The sequence below is a fragment of the Notothenia rossii genome (genome assembly GCF_949606895.1).
Source record: "Notothenia rossii genome assembly, chromosome: 7".
Classification (NCBI taxonomy): domain Eukaryota; kingdom Metazoa; phylum Chordata; class Actinopteri; order Perciformes; family Nototheniidae; genus Notothenia; species Notothenia rossii.
Window position 1 is genome coordinate 42368427 of NC_136905.1, and position 21457 is coordinate 42389883.

Sequence of the window (21457 nt, forward strand, 5' to 3'; positions counted from 1 at the left end):
GTAAATGTTTGGCCATTTATAATAAGACCTCAGAGTTTCATTATTCTGCTAAATTTTCATGATAACTGAGTGATTCTGATGGGGACACCAAAGTTACTTTATAGTGATATTGACCCCTGTGTTCTATAGGGAGCAAGTGTAAGGCAGCCAGAACAGGAGTAATGTGGTCCCTTTTCCTAACTCTGGTTAGTACACGAGCTGCAGCATTTTGAATCAGCTGAAGCGACTTGACTGACTTCTTGGTACACCCTGATAATAAGGAGTTACAATAATCCAGCCTTGAAGTAACAAATGCATGGACTAGTTTCTCTGCATCGTTTTGAGGCAAGATATTCCTGATTTTTGCAATGTTACGTAGATGGAAGTAGGCGGTCCTTGAAATTGATTTTATGTGGGCGTTAAAGGATAAATCCTGATCAGATATAACACCAAGATTCCTTACAGTCTCACTGGAGGCCAAATTAATGCCATCCATAGTTAGTATATCTTTAGATAGTTTGTTTCGTAGATTCTTCGGGCCAAGTACAATAACTTCAGTTTTGGTCGTGTTTAACATAAAAAAAATGTAAGGTCATCCACGTTTTTAAGTCCTTGAGGCAGTCTTGCATTTTATTTAGATGATTAATTTCATCAAGCTTGATTGACAAATATAGTTCGGTATCATCCGCATAACAATGAAAGTTTGCAGAATGATTCCTTATAATATTGCCTAACGGAAGCATATATAATGTGAACAAAATAGGTCCGAGCACTGAGCCCTGTGGCACTCCATGGCTAACTTTGGTTTGCGTGGAAGATTCCTCGTTGACATGTACACACTGAGAGCGTTCAGATAGATAGGACCTAAGCCAGCCTAAAGCAGTTCCCTGTATGCCAACTAAGTGCTCTAGTCTTTGCAATAGGATATCATGGTCGATAGTATCAAATGCAGCACTGAGATCGAGCAAAACAAGAATAGAGACAAGTCCCTTGTCTGAGGCTATTAGAATGTCATTTGTGACTTTAACCAGAGCTGTCTCTGTGCTATGATGTGTTCTAAAGCCAGACTGAAAATCTTCAAATAAATCATAGTTTTTTAAGTAATCACACAGCTGTTTTGCGACTGCTTTCTCAATATCTTTTGAGTCGAACGGAAGATTAGAAATAGGTCTATAGTTGGCTAAAACCTCTGGATCGAGGTTGTGCTTTTTAAGAAGCGGTTTTATCACTGCTACTTTGAATGATTGTGGAACATGGCCTGATAATAAAGACATATTCATAATATTTAATAAAGAAGTGCTAATTAATGGAAAAACGTATTTTAACAGCTTAGTTGGAATCGGGTCTAAGATACAGGTTGATGGTTTAGAAGAGAGAATCATTGAATTTAATTGTTCAAGGTTTATGGCTGAAAAGCATTCTAGTTTACTATCTAGTGTAATATTAGAATTTACGTTTCCGGAGCTGTTGATAATACTATACTGGTCAAAGGCAAGAGGTCATTAATTTTGTTTCGAAGAGTAACAATTTTATCTTTAAAAAAGCACATCAAATCATTACTACTGAGTGCTATGGGAATAGAAGGCTCAATCGAACTGTGGCTCTCTGTCAGCCTGGCTACAGCGCTGAAAAGAAATCTTGCATTATTCTTATTCTCATCTATTAATGAAGAGTAGTAGGCTGCTCTCGCTTTACGCAGTGCTTTCTTATATTCATTGAGAGTAATATTCCAAATTAAACAAGATTCTTCAAGTTTAGTGGAACGCCATATCCTTTCAAGTTGTCTTGACTTTTGCGGGTTTCGGCATTATGCCATGGAGCTAATCTATGTTGTTTTATTTTCTTCTTTTTCAAAGGAGCAACAGAGTCTAATTTTATTCGCAGCGCATCTGTAGCACTATCAACAACATGATCAATTTGGGGTGGTGTACATTTTGTATAAGTTTCCTTCCTTACAGGCAGACATGTTATTGAGTTAAGTATTGGTGGAATCTCTACCTTAAATATGGCTATTGCACTAACAGATAGGTTTCTGCTGCAGGAGCGTTTGACTAATGGTTTGTAGTCTAGTAACAGTACTTCAAAAGTTACTAAGAAATGGTCGGATAAAGCAGGATTATGCGGTTCGACTAATAGTTGCTCAATTTCAATACCATAAGTCAGAACAAAGTTGAGAGTGTGATTATAGCAGTGGGTTGGTTTATTTACACTCTGACAGAAACCAACAGAATCTAATATAGAGTTAAATGCAACAGTAAGGCTATTTTTATCATCGTCAACATGAATATTAAAGTCACCTACGATAATTACTTTATCTGTTTTAAGTACCAAAGCTGATAAAACCTCAGAAAATTCTGATAAGAATTCTGAATAAGGACCTGGTGCACGGTACACTGTAACAAATAAGATGCAAAGTTTTCCAGGTCGGATGCGTAAGACTAAAAACAAGGCTTTCAAAGGAGGTATAATTACATTTTTGTTTAGTATTGATAAGTAAACTTAAGTCAAAGATTGCTGCAACTCCACCTCCTCGGCCCGTGCCTCGGGCAATATGAGTATTGATATGGCTGGGTGGAGTGGCCTCATTTATGCTGACATATTCTTCATGTCTCAACCAAGTTTCAGTGAGACAGCATATATCAATATTATAATCTGATATTAAATAATTTACCAATATTGCTTTAGATGCTAGAGGTCTTATGTTTAAGAGACCACATTTAATCTTCCTGTTTTGTTGCACTGTAGTAGTTGTTACATTACTTTTATTGGGTTATTATGTATGACACCTCTATTAGGTTTTACCTTAAACTGTCCTTGGGCAGACACACACACCGTTAATATTGGGTATTTTATTGGGTTCGGGATCATTTTGGCAGCACTGTTGAGCATTTTGAAAATGTATTTTCATGCCTCTGTGCAAGGCTTAGTCTTTCTATCTTTATAGCCACATGGTGTAAAGTAACTAAGTTCATAAACTCAACAAGTACTATACTTGGGCACAATTTTGAGATACTTGTACTTTATTTAAGTATTTCAATGTTTTGCTACTTTGTTCTTCTACCCCACTACAGTTCAGATACATGGTGTACTTCTACTCCACTACATTTATTTAATACCTTTAGTTACTTTACAGATGTGGATGAATGATGTGAAATAGAATCAAGTGTTAAATCAGACTTTAGTTCCACCTGGAGCAAATCCACAAGCTACCCTGCAGTATACAAAGTCATTCAAACTAGCTGCACCTTTACCAGCTTTGAGAAAACTTTCATGATCAATCATTATAAAACATATCATATCTATTATTCTGAAATGGACCAATCTGCACAATCACTACTTTTATTGTCGCTACTTTCACTATATTTTGATGAGAATACTTTTCTACTTTTACTTGAGGAACATTTTGAATTCAGGACTTTTACTGTACCATAGTATTCCTACACTCTGGTACTTCTACTTTTACTCAAGTACAAGATCTGAGTACTTCTCCTTTTACTCAAGTACAAGATCTGTGTGCTTCTACTTTTACTCAAGTACAAGACCTGAGAGCTTCTACTTTTACTCAAGTACAAGATCTATGTGCTTCTACTTTTACTCAAGTACAAGATCTGAGTACTTCTACTTTTACTCAAGTACAATATATATATATATACTTATACCACCTCTGTTTATAGCCTATGAAAAAAACTATTAGAAATAGAAGGCTAAAGCTAACGTTAGCAGATAGTGACAATGTATGCTAGCTAGCTAGCTCAACGATTCCTTAAATAATATTGCCACAGAAAAACTTTTCAGTTCGCATCACGCTCTGCCGCTCCAACAAGGGGGGCTCAGTGACTCCGGACGCACAGTTAATATTAACGAACGCACCCGTAGGTAATGTAGCTGCTGAAGCTAGACCATCATGTCGGAGCAGCAGAGCCTCATTATACATCCACCATGAGCAGAGCCGACAGGCAGGAAGACTCGAGCACACAGCTCGCACTTCATTATAATATATATAAAAAAGAACACCATGCGTGTCATAATGGCACATAACAGCTCACGGCCGCATATTACTCCGGGTCCCAGACCCCCCCATACCCCCAAAATATTTTTATTGCAGATCTACATGAATCACACAAACGACCTATTTTGGATTCAAAATGGCGAATTTCGCCGAACGGTGACAAGTTTGCATTACTGAACATAGACAGAGCACAACTGAAACATAACATCTGAAACGATGTAACAACATAATACACTTTTTGGGGATGCTTGGGATGTGAGGAGGGAGGGACACGGTTTAGAACGGGCGTGTCGCCTGGCAGGACAGGAGAGTGTGTGCACCAGTCTGCCTTGATCTATGAATTCATGTCCGTGACACTCACTGCTGCCCACAGCTGTTTTATAGAAGGAAAACCTCCTTCACTTCATGAAAGTGTTTTAACCACACACACCTCTACACACACATGACGGGTGTTATTTTTCCCATAAGGAACAAGTCGCTGCAAATTATCCCTCTTATTACATGGCCACATTCTCAACAAAGTAATGACATGACTCCCAATATTAATTTAAATGCTTTTATGGATTTAGAAAATGTTTTTATTGATTTAAAAAATAGTTGTACTGATTTAAAAAATAGTTGTATGTATCGATTTAAATTGACATGCATCCGCTAAGAAAGATAGTCCGTTGTTACCGTTTTTTAAACAGTCTGAATGAAACGGCAGCTTTCAGCTGTGTATTTACACAACTAATGGCCCATCAACCACAGCTCTCTCCCCCCCTCCCCCCTTGATCTTTCTTCTCCAGCAGCTAAATTAACTGTAGGTTACTCTGAGTGACAAGCTTACAGTTAGACACAACACTGTCATTGCAAGTGACCCTCAGTTAGTTGACTTTTATGTTCAACTGCTAAATTTGTTACTGATAAAAAAGGGCTTCTACTGTACCTAATTACCTTAACACTATAACTGCCAGAGGTTTTTGTATAGGCCTACCTAAACCTGTCAAATCCCGCTATTAGAATGCAATTTTTAACAACATAGGGTGCTACATAACACACTTTCAGGAAAAGTCACAGACTGGGAGACTTTAATATTTTATTGAAAAAAGTTACATTGCACACACACAACACACATCACACAAATTGACCCGATTGGCGGTTCTAGTGTTAAATAAACTCACTAATTAATTAAACCAGTTCAATACACATTATTCTTATTCTTATCATTCTTTATGAGCGCTGAAGTAGTCTTAAAATCAGATCTGTTTTTTAAATGAAATCTGACAGCAGGCAGTTAGCTCTGATCACCTATGATAAATGCGCCACACCTAATCTGGCCATTCAGCCAGAGCTCCCTCTATACAAATCAAACTGTAGACGGTGTGAAAGCACCTATTGTTTTAAATAATGGTTGGAATGTGACCTTTGAGCCTTCTGAATTACCGTGGGACAGCACATTCTAAACTAAAATGTTCAATCAATAAAGTAACATCTTATCTTATCTTATCTTAATAATATCTTCATATTAATAATAATAATAAATCATACAGTATGTGTCCGAAAGGGAGCAGGAGGAAGCAAACACAAAAATATACAAAAAATATAATGCCAATTAAAGCAAACAATTGTAAAGGTAAAAGTATGAGCATAACAAATAAAGAAGTGTAATGTATACATTTACATTATAATTATGACTATTTAATATATAAAGACTATATATTATTGAATTACAAGAGTAGATATACTTTAGTTGATCTAAAATATTGATGTGTTCAAATGCTCTTCAAAACACAACTGAAAGTCCAAGAAACTTGTCTTTCTGTATTTGTGAATGAAGCACCATCTCCTGGTTAAAACCTGAAATTGAAAATCTGGCTACGCCCTCTTGGAAAATAGTGGGAGGGCTTAACATTCCTCTATACTGGTATTAGGCAGGTCGTGGGCAGGAAGCTATAAGCTGGAGTCTGAAATTCAGTGCTACATCTGTAAGACTGCGACTCTGCCTCCTGAATCGTATGTATCGTATCGTGGCAACGTATGGAGATGCACATCGCATCGGCCTCAGTGATGGAGATGCACATCCTTAATTCATACTGGTTTAAATAAACAATCTGAAAGTATCACCCATTTTTGCTGAGCTAGATTTTTAGTGAATGAATAAAAGACCTGTCGCATAAAAACGCCTCTCCCTATTCTGGTTGAGTTCAGTGCTCAATTTAAATAAAATCCTTGGCTATGTGTTGCTACAGTATACTACAGTATACATTCTAGTACATTTTCAGTACTCTCGCAGATATCGTTTCCATCCACTTTAGCTTTTCCAGCATTATTTTCTGCCTGATCCGATCCTGCAAGCCTGACATTTTTTTTTTAGGTTTAACTTAATTGAACCAGTATTTCAGTTTCTTCATTGCGGTTATTTGATGATTCTCTGCTGCCCCTGGTTTTGGTGGTTCTGAGCCACCACCGGACTGACACTTGGCCTTCATATAAAGTATTTATTGACATGCAAAGACAAACGTGTTCACAGATATCCTTTTTTATTAACAGCTCTATCACACTGGTTCTCTACATTTTATCCTGTGTTTAATTCATTAGCTCTCCATGGGGATAGAAAGACCGGCACAGAGGAATGTGTTGCTTTGTGCTCCGTGCTGAACATATCCTCTGATGGAAACATTGTTGGAGAAACCAAAGAAACAGACGGGAGCCAGTAGACAGAGGAGTGTGTGGAACAAAAAGAGAGGAGTCTGGGGAGAGAATCCCAAAAGCCTGAGATCTGCTGCCTCATTGGCAACTTAATGGTGTGTGTCTAAAATGGTGTCAACACCTCATCTCCACAAACCTTCATCTCTACACACCCTTCACCACTGCGCTCGGATTCCCTCGACGGAAAGCAATGGGATTTCTCCATAGGATTTTGGAAAATAGCTTGAAATAAGGTCTGTGGTAAACGAACCTGTTAGATAAATGCACGTTATGTTCAGCCGGATAATATCCACATGTCTACCCTACTTTTATTATTTTCGAATCATAAATCTAATCGATAGATTTATGATCGATAGATTTATGATTAGCATAAGTTTGTTCATGATGGCTCATATCAGTGATAGTGATGACATTGTTTGCAAAATTATGAACCAAGTCATTTTCAAGATTGAGTTACAATCAGTGGCGGCTGGTGGAAAATATTTTTGGTGGGGCTGTTGATATAGTGAGTAAAACAATTTTTTGGGGGAGAAATGACCCCTTAAATTGGGACTTCTGGTGATGTAATGGCCCCATAAAATGGTGGTTTTAGGGCCAGGAACAACCAGGCTGAGTCGGGCTGAATATGCTAAACTAACTGCGGTCAAGCCAGCCTCCACTCGGGAAAACCTAGTCAAGCCAGCCCTCACGTGATATTGCGGTGCGCGAATATCCTATGCATTACGGTAGAGTAAAAAAAAATCATCCCTCTGCGTTTAGATGAGAATAAAACAAAAACTGTCCAGTATCAAAGACTCATTTTAATTCAGGGTGATAGCAGGACATCCCATCTAGTCACTCAGAAAAAATCAGGACATTCTGATGTATAGTTTCAAAATAAAAGACCTTTGAAGTCTCATATATGAGCTATCATCCCTGTCCCCGAAGGTCTTTTATTTTGAAATTGTACATCAGAATGTCCTGATTCTTTCTGAGTGACTACAAGGGGTGTCCTGCTATCACCCTGGAGTGAGATGGATCTATGATACTGGACAGTTGTTGTTTTATTCTCATCTAAAAACAGGGATGATAGCTCATATATGAGACTTCAAAGGTCTTTTATTTTGAAACTCTACATCAGAATGTCCTGATTTTTTCTGAGTGACTAGATGGGATGTCCTGCTATCACCCTGAAGTGAAATGAGTCTTTGATACTGGACAGTTTTTGTTTTATTCTCATCTAAACACAGAGGGAGGATTTTTTTGACTCTACCGTAATGTGAGGGCTGGCTTGACCAGGTTTTTCCGAGTGGAGGCTGGCTTGACCGCAGTCTAAACTAGAGAGAGAATCGCTGTCAAGGGGGCTACAACTACAACAAGATGAACATATTTGACCGTGATTTAATTGTAATACACGTTTCAAAATGATGCCGAAGTAACAACATACTGATACCGGAAAGTAAAAACCATGAATTAAGGCTTTGACAAGTCTGCAGACAGACGGCAGGCGAAAAACCTTTTAAAATGCGTGTTTTCTAATGGAGATTTGGCTAAGCTAACGTTGTAAATGCTCCGACCGTCCACACTCACAACAACGGTCTATACCAGGGGTCTGCAACCTTTTTGACCAAAAGAGCCATTTTGCTCCTTTTTCTCAAAAACATTTTTGTCTGGAGCCGCAAAACATATTTCATAGTTTGATAGCTAATAAAGTTGTATTTATTGTTATATCAGACAAAAACTACATTTTTTTTGCATTTATTAGGCTATTTATTACGTTATATACAACTGTTAACCTCTAATAAGAAACAAAGAACTCCTATAAGGATAATTACAAATAATACACAGGCCTACTTTAAGATAAATTAAATACAGCACTTGGGGAGTCCTCTGCACATTTGAAGGAAAACAAAATATTATTAAAATGGGCCCACTTTGAAATGAATAACACATATAGCTGCACCCTAAAAAGAGTTAAAGGTAGGGTAGGTAAGAATGGAGAAACCAGCTCAAGTGCGCTAGAATTTGAAAATACACAACCGGAAAAAATATGCCTCTTCCTTCAGACTTTCTTACAGAGTCCCTCCTCCAACACACACGAACGCGCATCATCAATGAGGCCGCGAGATAAGTTTGTGCACAGATGGAAGGCTGACAGGCAGGTAGGCCATCCAGTTATTTTAACCGGCCGGCTAAAATGATTGGTCGTGATTTTTATGGCGCTACGGCTTCCAGAGATTAATTTTTGTATGTATTTATTGTCAAAGCATTTAATATATTCATTGCTATCGGGACGTTAACAGCATTCCATGGAATATAACAAAAAGTGTTTTCTGAAATAAATTACATCCCCCATTGAATTATGACTGAAGATTGTCAGCTTTCTTCCTCTCCCGTGTTGTTCCTCGATACGTAAAGGCTGCTGCAGCACCTTTGACAACTTCTCTCTACATATCAAACATACTGGTAAACCAGCATCGTTTGCTGTGAAAGCATATAACTCTGTCCACGCAGAATTAAATCCTGTGTTCCTCCGGTACTTTTCTTTGATTTATCCATAGTTCGCTCATCGAGCCGGGGGTCCCCGCGCGAGCGCCTCCAAGAAAAGGCGCTCGCGCGGGACCGTAGCAGGATGTGACGCATATTTTAGTTGACCTAATTAAAACCGTTTTGTTTTTTATTTATGTATCACAGTATCACCTCAAAATACAAGATACGAAACATTTTCAACCGTGCAACAAAATATAAATAGTCCTACAAATACTTTTATTTTATATCCTTCTTATTTTTGTCTAAGCTCAAGGGAGCCAGAGCAGAGGGCTTAAAGGGCCGCATGCGGCCCGTGGGTTGCCGACCCCTAATCTATACAGACATAAATAAACCAGTGACTGTATTCGCCATGACACACACAGTATGTGGTTTGTACTTGTTTAACTTTTGTCTAGTTTCTGAACAGATATGAAGAGCTGTGAGCTCTGAGTGCTAAGAGCTAACAGCTGTGTTGTTTTTCTGGGGAGCTCATTGAAGATGACGTCACGGCTCCGCCTACACTGCGTTACTATAGATACTACCCCAGTTCCTCACTAGTCTAAAAAACAACTCACGTCAACGCACGTAAGCAACGTGGGCGCCAACGTGGGCGCCAACGTGAGCGCTTTCGTGACCAAAATATTTGACGGCGCTGATTGGCTGAAATTATGTTTCAGCGGCACAGTTTACTATTGAGACTTTTGCAACGTGCTGGTTGCTGCTGTTTGGCTCGGGGGCAGCGCCCCGTAATGATAAACTAATGCCAAGGGCAAGGCCAGGCAGGAAACATGTGACTTATCAGTAACTTTAGACATTGTAACACAATTTTAAACAAGATTTTATTGTAGATTATACATTTTACTGATACCAATTGTATGATATTTACCTTGTTCATTAAAAATAAAAAATATAAAATATATATATTTTTGAAATATATATCTTTTTTCTTTTTTCTTTTTTAATTTAATATTTAAAAACAAAAAAAATGTGTATGTGGGAAGAGGTGGGGCGGCACCCCTAGCGCCCCTATGGGACGGCCGCCACTGGTTACAATGATAAACTGGAGTGGCAAAGGATCAGCTGAATGACCCGCCATCAAGTGCTTCATCCAAAAGGACAGGAGGATGGACTTTGTGTTTCAGTGATTTGATCATCAAAGGTAGGCCTAAGTCATTTTCAATGTGGGCCGCCGTGCCGACTTAAATCATTTGTAATTGTTACTTGGCTGTGGGTGTCCTGTCATGATAGGTGTTTATATAAATGGTGTTGTTCTGTGTGGGAGAGGGTCGCTGTCATTGATGCGTTTTGCACCCCGGACCGTTGTTTTGATATTCCGCTGAAGAATACGCTGTGACGTAATAACTCTTCTTTTTTTTCGAGGAAGGGGGGGGGGTCAGAGGGCCTAGGTATAAAAGTCACGGCTCGCCACTGCTCAATTTATAAGATGTCTGGAGTCATTAACAGCATACAGGCACAGTAACACATATGAAAAGCAATTTGGGGGGGCATTTAGTTTGGTGTTGTTCTCTTCTTTTACTGCAGAGCCAATGTTGATGAACTGGCAGTTCTTCCAACACAGCCAAGAATGTGTTCAAACTGTACACTACCTGTCACAGTGCAATAAATAATTGAAAAGGGATTGGACCAAACTGCAAAGAGTCAAGGAGACAGCAGCGTTACTTTGATGTTGTATTTAAAAAAATATCTTTCAAGTGGTAAGAGTCCACTTGGTCCAGCAGGCCAAATAAAAGGAAGGGGGGCGGTATACGTAGTGAGTGACTGCCTGGGAGTGAGAACAGGTAGGCATATGAATAAGGGAGTCTTGTTATAAAGTCTCACAACATCTAGTGGACAGGTAGGGAATGACAAATAATGAGGAAGTAGGATTGTTGCTAAAGAAGGAGACAGAGGCAGAATCGTAGACTGTATAAAAGTTCATTAGTATACAGTAAGTGAATTACCTTTGGTGGACTTTGACATGGTAATGTACATTATCACATCACATGTATTTAGCATGGCCAAAATCAACTTACAAAAAATGTGTTTAAACTAGGGCTGTCAGTCAATTCAAATATTTAATCGCATGATTGTCCATAGTTAATCGCAAATTAATCGCACATTTTTTATCTGTTCTAAATGTACCTTAGAGGAATATTTTTCAAGTTTTTAATACTCTTATCAACATATGAGTGGACAAATATGCTTTATGCAAATGTTTATTATCATTTGAACAATGACAAATATTCTCATGAATATTAAACACAACAACCTCTGAACATTACAAATATTCGCCTCAATTCAATCTGGAACCTCTCTCATAGAATAATACAATACAAAGTGTGTGTGTGTGTGTGTGTGTGTGTGTGTGTGTGTGTGTGTGTGTGTGTGTGTGTGTGTGTGTGTGTGTGTGTGTGTGTGTGTTCGTTGGAGCTATGTGCAACTCAAGGCATATGCTCGAACGGGAGCTGCCTGGACGCTGCAATCATGCTGCGCGCACTATCCGTGCTGAGTGTGCTGACTTTTGCCACTTTGTCCCACTGTCTGGCTACTTGCATAAAGTGAAGTGCTCGGCGCAGTTGTCGGCAAAATGTCACTCCTTTGTTTTCATTTAAACAGCTCCTTATATCCGTTGGTGCAGCTAGCTAGCACCAGATGCTAACAACAACAACAACAATACACGTAAGGTCTCTCTCTGACGCCACACATACACACACTCTCCCGGTCCTCCCGATGGCCAGTCGGTGCCTTATGGAAAGCCAAAAGTGCCATAATACGGGGGTGAAAAAACGCGCGAACATACGGGGAGGTCCGTTTTTTCGCGCGAAAAAACGCGCGAACATACGGGGAGGTCCGTTTTTTCGCGTGAAAAAACGGGCCAATATACGGGCGAATGTTCGCCCGGTTTTTTATATGATAATGAGCCCCTCCTTCTGATTTCCTTAGCCAATAAGTTAAAAGTGTCTGTAACCAATCAGTGAAGGGTAAAGCCAGACCAAAACAATCTGTAGATGAAAAGTTCCTGACATGGTGAGGCTGTGCTGTAAATTGTGCATTATTCCAGATTCAGGGGACTAAGTATTAATTTGCCTTTGAATATAATAAATATATCAATCAATATATCAATATAACCTGCCTTCATTGTTTTTTTTAAATAAAATGGCATTACCCTTTTCCTTAAACCTCTGGAGTGTGAAGTGAAGGTATTTTCTCAATTTTTAGATGTCTCCTTAAATCCACTTTTAAATGTACTTCTTATAACATGGCATGGTGTTACATGTCAAAATGTTCAGTAGTCTCTGGTGTTGCTAGAAATGCAAATTCACTCACCTTAGAGCACTGTCTTATGAGAAACCTAGCTTAGAAATCCGATTTTTGGAAAACTTCAAAACTGTTGTGAAACACATATGTACTCATGTCATCCATTTTTTTTGGTGTTTCAGATTTTGTTCACCAAAGTCTTTGGTTCACAAAAGTAGTGAAATATATCAATTACACTATAAGCCTATATAAAAGTGTTGTTCATGTCTAAAATGAAAATGTGTAAATTATAATTTAGAGTAAAATATTTCCATCCCTCTACTTTCACCACAGAAAAGTTACATCAGGACTGAATAATGACTTCATATTCCATACCAAGGTTTATGTGATGTGTACAAATACAAATTCAGCATTTCAACTTTATTTTTCAACCAACTATTTATGTTAACATATGAAACTGTAAAATCTCAATATTTCCAATATCAGAACTTTTTCAACCAACTATTCATTATAAATGTAAAGACAGGGGGTCTTTGTCCATGGTCTTTGTCTGTCTTCCAAGACAGTGGGTCTGGCTGCTGTGTAGGTGGGGCTGATGGTGCATGGCCTGCTGGTGGCTGTGTCGGAGGGAGGTAGGTGGGATTGTCCCGGGTTGATGCTGGTGGCTGGATTGGAGGTACGTCTGCTAGGCGAGACTTCTTTGCTGGCTGGGTTGATCGCGATGGCTGTGGTGGAGGCCTTTGTACCGAGGTGTATCTTGATCTTGTGGCAGGGACAGATGGAGGCCGCTGTAGTGATGCTGGTCCTTTGGTCCTCGGTGGTGATGGCTCTGGTGAAGGCCCTTGAGCAACGGTAGATCTTGACCTTGGTGCAGGCACAGATGGAGGTTCTTTCTCCTAGGCCCAGGCAGCTGTGAAATCTGAAAGAAATATAGGACAATAATTACTACTAAGTTCATTCAAATAAAGTTCAAGTGGAATGTTTCTAAAGCACAAATAACAATGCACAACTAAAAATAAAATGGAGAGGCGGGACAGGAGTCTCTCTCTTACACAGGTATTTTCCAGTTATTTCCCATTCAATATAAAGTCACAGACACAAATATAACTACATCTATAGGTGTGTATGTGTGGGACGAATACAAGTTGATGTTATTCATCTACACATGTTACCTCACTTTTACACACAGAAATCACTTTTACACAGAGTAAACGTTTACTAACGGAGAGTCTATTTTGTCACAAGAGAAAGTTCATGACTATCGATAAGAATACAAACAATACCTATGTGGGATTCACCATCAAAAAGTTTGTTCTCTTTTATCCTCCTAATGACACGCTCTACATGAACCCTCAGTCTGGCAATGGCCTGTGTCTCCCTCACCTCATAGGCTGGCATTTGCTTCTGCTTTGACAGAAAAGGTGGGCAGTACACCTTGCATTTGCAGCAATCGCTGATCAGGAAGCTCTTATCTACCATCACTGCTATGTTTTCAGTCAACAACGCAGCTATTCCAGATTGTTTGAAAATCTCCTTGTCGCTGACAGAACCACCATACAGACTGGAAACAAATGTCACTGCACCATGTGGGGCTATGCCAACCAGGGCTTTCATGGTGCAGTGAGATTTCTATGTAGAATACATTTCACTTTGGAGGAGGAGTGAGGATGGTGTTTGACACCTCAGCTCTGTGCAATCCAGGATCACCTGTGTGTCTGGGAAATCTTTGAATGCCTCTGGGAGGTGGGCTTGAACTTCTGCAGGTGTAAGCCAGATGCACTGTGACCCCAATAAAGTTGTAAGAAAACTTGTCCATGTTGCAATGATGCGGCTCACAGAGGACTGGTGTACGTTGAAGCGGTTTGCAAGGTCCCTCTCTTTCAAACCCACCGACAGGAAGCATAGAAAAAGGAAGAACTCGTCAATTGGCTGAAGCAGCTGTCTCTGGAAGATAAAAACAAAAAAAGGTTACTATATTAATGTCATGAGTGTAGCACACTATGGGAAAAACATTAAGTTGTTTTAGTTCTCTGATGTATTCAAAAAGGATTGAGTACTTTAGCCTTTTAGCCTACACAAAAGCAATGAAATGTCGGAGAGACATTTTCCCTTCAGTTTGTGTTTAGATTGTGTGTTAAAAGAAACGTAACCTACCGTTGATGGACGTGCATGTGTAACCACTTCTTCATTACTCTTGGCAGTTGATATCGCTCTAGTAACACAAACCATTTAATGAATTGAAGGCTCAATTAAAAACCAGAAGGCCATCAGGTGGTTATAGCTCGGGAATCTGTACACAAAAGACACATGTCAGTCATTAATTGACAGTAAATACAATCGTGTTAACTGTAACACATGGGCTAATGCTTTCCTCTTGTTTGCTATAATACATTACAATTCAAATAGACTGAGTAAGAAGGCACTAGGTGCAGGTATAGTAATCTACAGCAGTAAAATGTAGCAACTACATTAGCAGCAGTAATAATAATCTAAAACATACAGGGAACATTTTACACACAATGACTACGTTTACTCTTCATTCTTACGTGTGCAACTGGGGGAAACGCAGTGGATATTGACATACTTTTACTTTGGTAAGGTTTTGAAGATTTCCACTTGTAGTAAAATATTCTCAGTATGTTGTTAGTATTAATATGTTTTACTCCACCACATTTAGTTAACCTTCATAGTTTCTAGTTACTTTTTATATATGAAAACACAGGATTTATGATTCTACATGTTCAGTTCAGGAGTATTTTAAAACCATAGTATTTGTACTTATACTTCAGTTAAGTTGAGTACTTATTCCAACACTGCATGCATATAGTCAGCGGTCACACGGCAGGTAAACAGGATTCTTTATAAGCTAACCCTGCTCAAAAACTTGGATAGAATTTAGCCAAAACATTACCTTGTATAGAATCGGATGTTGTCGTCGGAGCCAGCAAACCTCTGTTAGCAAAACTCTCGCTGGACTCTTAACTCCTGCAGTTGCTTCTGCAGATCCTCCACTGTTTTGGAGTTGTCTTCTGCAGCTTGAGAGGACATGTCCAGTGAAGCTGCTTCTGGGTCTATCCGCCTCATGCTGTCCCGCACTCTGCGTCTCTGTATCCACATCTGCTGGGCCTGCAGCTGTGCCCTGACAGATTCAGGGCCAATCTGGTTATTCCCAGCCACTATCTCCTTGATGAGGTCGTCTAGTGTAGCATCTGAGATGGTGGAGTATGTCCCAGAGCGCAGCATGTGGAACTGCCTGAAAAATAAACATGTTTTAAATATATGAGACCTACGGTATTCAGATTTACTTTACAACATGCATAGTGTAACATGGCTACAACCCCTCCTTGGGATGTTTACAATAAATTGAGACAAGATGGCACTTCCAATGTTGAAGACATTGCTACATACCTCAATCGCCGTCTCACTGTGCGCAGAGATACTTTTAATATCTGTGCCATCTTTGTTGCTGTAAAACCACAGCTCCTCAAAAAAGAGATTTGCTCTCTGGAAATGCTGAATTGTGGGGGACCTCGACCACCCAACAAAATGAGTGGGGCGTGGTAGCCAGAATGACCTGCAACAACAGCAAAACATTAGATTACATTTATTGTCATTGTTGTAAAAGCAACGCATTTATGCCGTTGTGCCAGAAACGCACACAATGCGTCTATTTTATTGTCATTGCCCAGCCTAAAGATACTTTAAAAAAAAATGAAATGCAGTTTGGCATTAAACCAGTGGACATGCAATACACTATAGTTGTAGTATACAGTAAGAACAAAAGCATAAATGTGTATGGGCATAGAGATACATAGTTGCAGTCTGTGTCTTCCAACCCTGAAGACAGAGACTCCCCCTCTGGCCCCCTTTCAATGTCCTCATTCACACGTTTGATGATACGTGGTGTACTACAGATGGCCAGACTGCCCTCGACGGGGGAGGGGGAATAGCGTCTCCTCTACTGTGGCAGGATATAAAGGTGGAATTTGGAGTACAGTTTTAAGTGGACAACTCGAGACTCAGAGCGTCTCACCAGAATGTTGTAATTAATAGCTGGCAACTACAGATTAAAAAAGGTGTTTATATTGGTATTACCCATATTTAAAACAAATAATTACTTAAAATGTATTGGCCTGTTGGACACTTAGTACTCAACAATACTAGCACTGGTTTATCAACGAAAGCCTATGCTAAAGTGAACAATTATCACATCGACCTACCTTGTTGTGCGGGTGTGGTAGGCCAAGATCTCCGGACTTCAAGTATATATTCCCGAAGGTCCTGAAGTAAAAGATCAGCTGTAGGGACGTTAATTAGCCTGCCCCGTGACCACTCGAGGCTCCTTTCCATGGTTTCTAACCTGCCAGTAAACGGTTTGGTGAAATAGGGGAGAAGACAGAATTTGTAAGTGTGAAAGATCTCACACAACCTCAGTTTAGGTTACATGCAAAAACAAACTACATTCCTTTGTGTTGGTAGTAGTGTTAACTGTGTACGTTATTCTCCCGACCAGGAGAGAAGCTTTAAAATAGGAGACTAAATGGAGTCTCTGTGAAAGTTCAATTGGGTACTTTAATTAAAAGAGGCGCGGTAGTGTTACAGACAGAATATTGTTCAGTCAGACAAACAGCTGTGATCTGGCTCTCCTCGATAGGGAAGAGAAGAGCCCGGATCTCTCCTCCGGTGCTGTTTATATATCGTCTGCTGGCTCCTCCCCGCCAGCCGGCTCGCCTCGTCTCTAATGTCCGTTATTGCATTTAAACAGAGGATAGGTTCTTTTCACATTCAATATATGCTTAACACGCAGTTTCTCCTCATATTCTCTTTCATCACTCTTCATTTAACACATTCTAAACGCTGTAATCAATACTCTAAACAATACTTCTCGGCTCGTTTGGTTTCCGGTCATTCCGGATGTTGTCACATGCTACTCTCGTCTGTAAATAATGTATTCAAATAAACTGTACCTTCATTTAATATTCAGCATGGTAGTATCTCGACATCTATAGTTGTAGTGTTAAGTCAGTAGGCTTCGGTTTGCACCACTCTCTCATTTCGCTACTAAATTCACCTCTTCAGGAAATCGTATATTAGCCACATGCTAAATGCTAACCGGAAATGAAGGATTTTCAGAATAAAAGCTTAACTGCTTGTGCACAAGAATTTCTGGTTTTTCAGTATAAAAGAGCATTAAAACTGACGGCATGTTTAAACTACATTTCCCCATTAAAACATTGATTTTAATTTCTAACAGTAGCAATAGGCTTGGCCCTTACCTCGTTACTGTGGATTGTAACACGGCATGACCGGCATCATCTGTTTGGAGAAGTCTTGTGCAGTCATTTATTGTCCTTTTGCAACGCAAGATGAAGTTTCTCGTGGACATTTTTCCGGCTGCTGCTACTGCTGCTGCATGCTTATAGAGAGGCGAAGTCCCTCCCTTTCCGGTTGAGCTCCATGGGACCTTATTTCGGAAAAGGTATGTATTGAAGTAAATGGAGAGAGAAAGATTATCTTTCGATCCCGTTTGAATTGAACCACAAATTACACATGATTTTTGTCAATTTAAAAGATAATTTTGCAAGTCAAAAAAATTTAAATGTGTCGTAAAACTGTGAAGTAACACTTTTTTTTTGCCTGAAACCAGTCAATGACCTACATCTCCCGTCGCGCACCACACACCAAGACGGCCGTCACGTTGGCACATTTCACTTATTTCTAGTTGCGTATTTTTCATAGTCTTATATTTCAACAGTTTTACGACAAACTGAGTTTTTTGACATGGAAGTGATTGTTTAAGATGACAAACATCATAAGTGTAATTCGTGGCACAATTCAAACGGGATCAAAAGATAAGTTTTCTCTCAAGATATATTGCCTGATCTTTTCCCTAACAGCCCTGATACCGAAAATTCATGGTATTTTTCTTTCTTCAGTGTCTGGAAAAGCACAATTATGTTGTTTTTCCGGTTTTGTAGACAACGAAAAAAGTAAACAATCCTTCCTTTCTAAAACAGAACAAAGAACACAAAAATGATGCAATGTGCAATTGCAATTGCACTGAAGAGAAACATTCGAATTACATTTTTTTTTTTTTTATAAATTAATACATCTGAGGCTGATCAATTCCCATTTATTTGAAACATGAACGCAGGCGACAGGCTACCACCTTAAACAACTGGAGAACAGACAGCTGTTGCCAAGCAGTTGGGACAATTAAGGTGAAGCAGACCTTGGAATACTTTGCATTTATACAAAGATTGTAAGTGAATGAAAAGAGATAACACAAAAAAAACGTTTCCTTTCCGAGACTCGAGCCCGGCCCTCCCGGATATTAGACCCTTTGACCGTTAGTCTACAAGCAGATAGTGGATAGATTTAGTTTGAAAGATATAACTGGAGTCCACCCACGCAGCGTCGAAGTGCGCATATTTTAGATATTTAATCATATATTTTCGAATATAAGGGGTAGAAAATATGATTCAGATAACCGCATAAATATGTGGGCACATTTTCAATGTATATTGTCTTGTATAAATTAAGTTATACTCTCGAAGGCATGTTTATGTTAAATATTGTATATCATTACAAACAGCAGAGGGCAGTATAGGACACGGAAAGGCCTCAGTGGGCATGCCGTAAAAGGGAATGTGTTGCTGAGCGCATGCCGTAAAGTAAGTGTTGTTATTATGTGTCTGCCGCAGACTTGGCATTCTGGCTGGAACGGCAACAACGTTCCCTCTGCTTCATTCATTTCTCCTGTTCAACAGGTTAGTAGTGTGTACAAAGATTATGTCATATTTCGATCTAAGAAGTGTTTTTGAAACTGTTCTTTATGTGTAGTTTAATGTCATTCTGTCAGCTAGTTCGGCTCCACTACAGTGGCTAATGGCGTCCGCTAGCTTCTTTGTTCTTCTATGTTACTAGGTGTATGACTCCCGTGCAGTAGTTTGGCTTACATTTCAAGTGTATTCTGCTTGTATAAATATGTGAAATGCTGGTCTGAGTTCATAATTGTTCATATTATTGAAATTCTAATAGCGCGCTAATGCTATGCTAATATTGTGCCTATGATGTGCTGCGTACCGGTACGCCGAACCGGTACTGGACTTGTAAAAAGTTTCGGTTCAAGTCCGGTTAAAACCGGAACGTCGGGAACCGGTACTTACGTATATTCTCCTTTTTGTTCTAAACCATCTAAAACCTTCCATAGATCGAGAAATTTGCGCTGAGAAAAGACGAAAAACATTGTTTTGGCTTCTGATATGGCGGCCATTACTGAACTCACGAAGTCTCGCAAAATATCGCAACTGCTCGCGAGATCTGTGTGACGTCAAGGGAAGCTGGCTTAGACATAGTGGACACTGACAGCGTGGGATGCTGGTTGCCATATTTGGTAGTGTAGCTAAGCTAAATCCTTTGCATGTATGGTGATATAGTGTCTGCCGAAAGAGCAACACTTCACCCAAACAATGTCAATATGCTGTTGTTCTTGAACAAGAACACATAGACTTGTACTCTTGCAGATTGAGTCTTGTATGTACATCACTATGTATGTAGTTGTGTTGTGTAGTTAGTAACACATGTAGAGTTATAGAAAATACATGGTGTAGACACAAGTTGGAAGGGGGCACAATAAACCTGACGAGTTTGAATTTGAGTTGATTATGAGTTTATTTTCAATTGATAATTAGCTCACAATAAGTTCACTTTAGTTACTCACACAACTTGACCCAAGTCCGGACTTATAAGTCCGGACCTGAACCTGAACCTCTGGACTTGAGTCCGGACCTGAACCTGAATGTGAGTCCAGGTACACAGCACTATGCCTATCAGTGGACAACAGAGCCAGGTTAAAGTGAGTACAGTCAACCGGGTTGTGTGTGTTATCACTGTATTATATACTGGAAATGAAGAAGGCTTTAATCCTTCATAAAAGTCATAATATGGCATGTGGATTTATTTCCATTTTTGATTAGAGAAAAATACGTCATACAGTTATTTTGATTTGCTAAATGTAAAGGTATGTTTTTTTTCCTTCAGATTTCACAGCTGCCTGGGCCTAGTGGCCCAGAGGTGGCGTTTATCCAGCAGCCAGAACCTTCATCTGTGCCGGCCCCCAGGTCAAAATCTACTGTGGCTCAAAGACCTCCACCACAGCCATCACCACCAATGACCAGAGGACCAGCATCCCTACAGCGGCCTCCACCTCCATCTGTGTCTGCCACAAGATTAAGATACACCTCGGTACAAAGGCGTCCACCACAGCCATCACCACCAAGGACCCGAGGACCAGAGGACCAGCATCCCTACAGCGGCCTCCACCTCCATCTGTGCCTGCCACAAGATTAAGATACACCTCGATACAAAGGTCTCCACCACAGCCATCACGATCAACCCAGCCAGCAAAGAAGTCTCGCCTAGCACACGTACCTCCCATCCAGCCACCAGCATCAACCCGGGACAATCCCAGCATCAACCCGGGACAATCCCACCTACCTCCCTCCGACACAGCCACCAGCAGGCCATGCACCATCAGCCCCACCTACACAGCAGCCAGACCCACTGTCTTGGAAGACAGACAAAGACCATGGACAAAGACCCCCTGTCTTTACATTTATAATGAATAGTTGGTTGAAAAAGTTCTGATATTGGAAATATTGAGATTTTACAGTTTCATATGTTAACATAAATAGTTGGTTGAAAAATAAAGTTGAAATGCTGAATTTGTATTTGTACACATCACATAAACCTTGGTATGGAATATGAAGTCATTATTCAGTCCTGATGTAACTTTTCTGTGGTGAAAGTAGAGGGATGGAAATATTTTACTCTAAATTATAATTTACACATTTTCATTTTAGACATGAACAACACTTTTATATAGGCTTATAGTGTAATTGATATATTTCACTACTTTTGTGAACCAAAGACTTTGGTGAACAAAATCTGAAACACCAAAAAAAATGGATGACATGAGTACATATGTGTTTCACAACAGTTTTGAAGTTT

General features: G+C 39.6%; 2 protein-coding genes across 12 annotated transcripts in view; one reads left to right on the forward strand and one right to left on the reverse strand.

The window, feature by feature from the left end:
* Nucleotides 1-21457, forward strand: part of LOC307013659 (uncharacterized protein) — a 467775-nt gene that overhangs the window by 105011 nt on the left and 341307 nt on the right. The window lies entirely within an intron of this gene.
* Nucleotides 12683-20490, reverse strand: LOC307047414 (uncharacterized protein). Of its 10 annotated transcripts, none has more exons than XM_079694384.1 (8): nucleotides 19615-20490; nucleotides 17722-17909; nucleotides 16666-16805; nucleotides 15854-16019; nucleotides 15357-15698; nucleotides 14600-14735; nucleotides 14282-14389; nucleotides 12711-13364 (listed from the first exon to the last, which is right to left on the reverse strand). In XM_079694384.1, exons 1-5 carry the CDS (start codon nucleotides 19834-19836, stop codon nucleotides 15401-15403), a joined length of 1014 nt encoding a protein of 337 aa, XP_079550510.1. In that variant the 5' UTR covers nucleotides 19837-20490; the 3' UTR covers nucleotides 12711-13364; nucleotides 14282-14389; nucleotides 14600-14735; nucleotides 15357-15400. The 10 variants fall into 10 exon arrangements, with proteins under 10 accessions (XP_079550507.1, XP_079550509.1, XP_079550511.1 ...); XM_079694386.1 differs by having other exon boundaries at nucleotides 12714-13364; nucleotides 14336-14389; XM_079694382.1 differs by having other exon boundaries at nucleotides 12722-13364; nucleotides 14153-14389.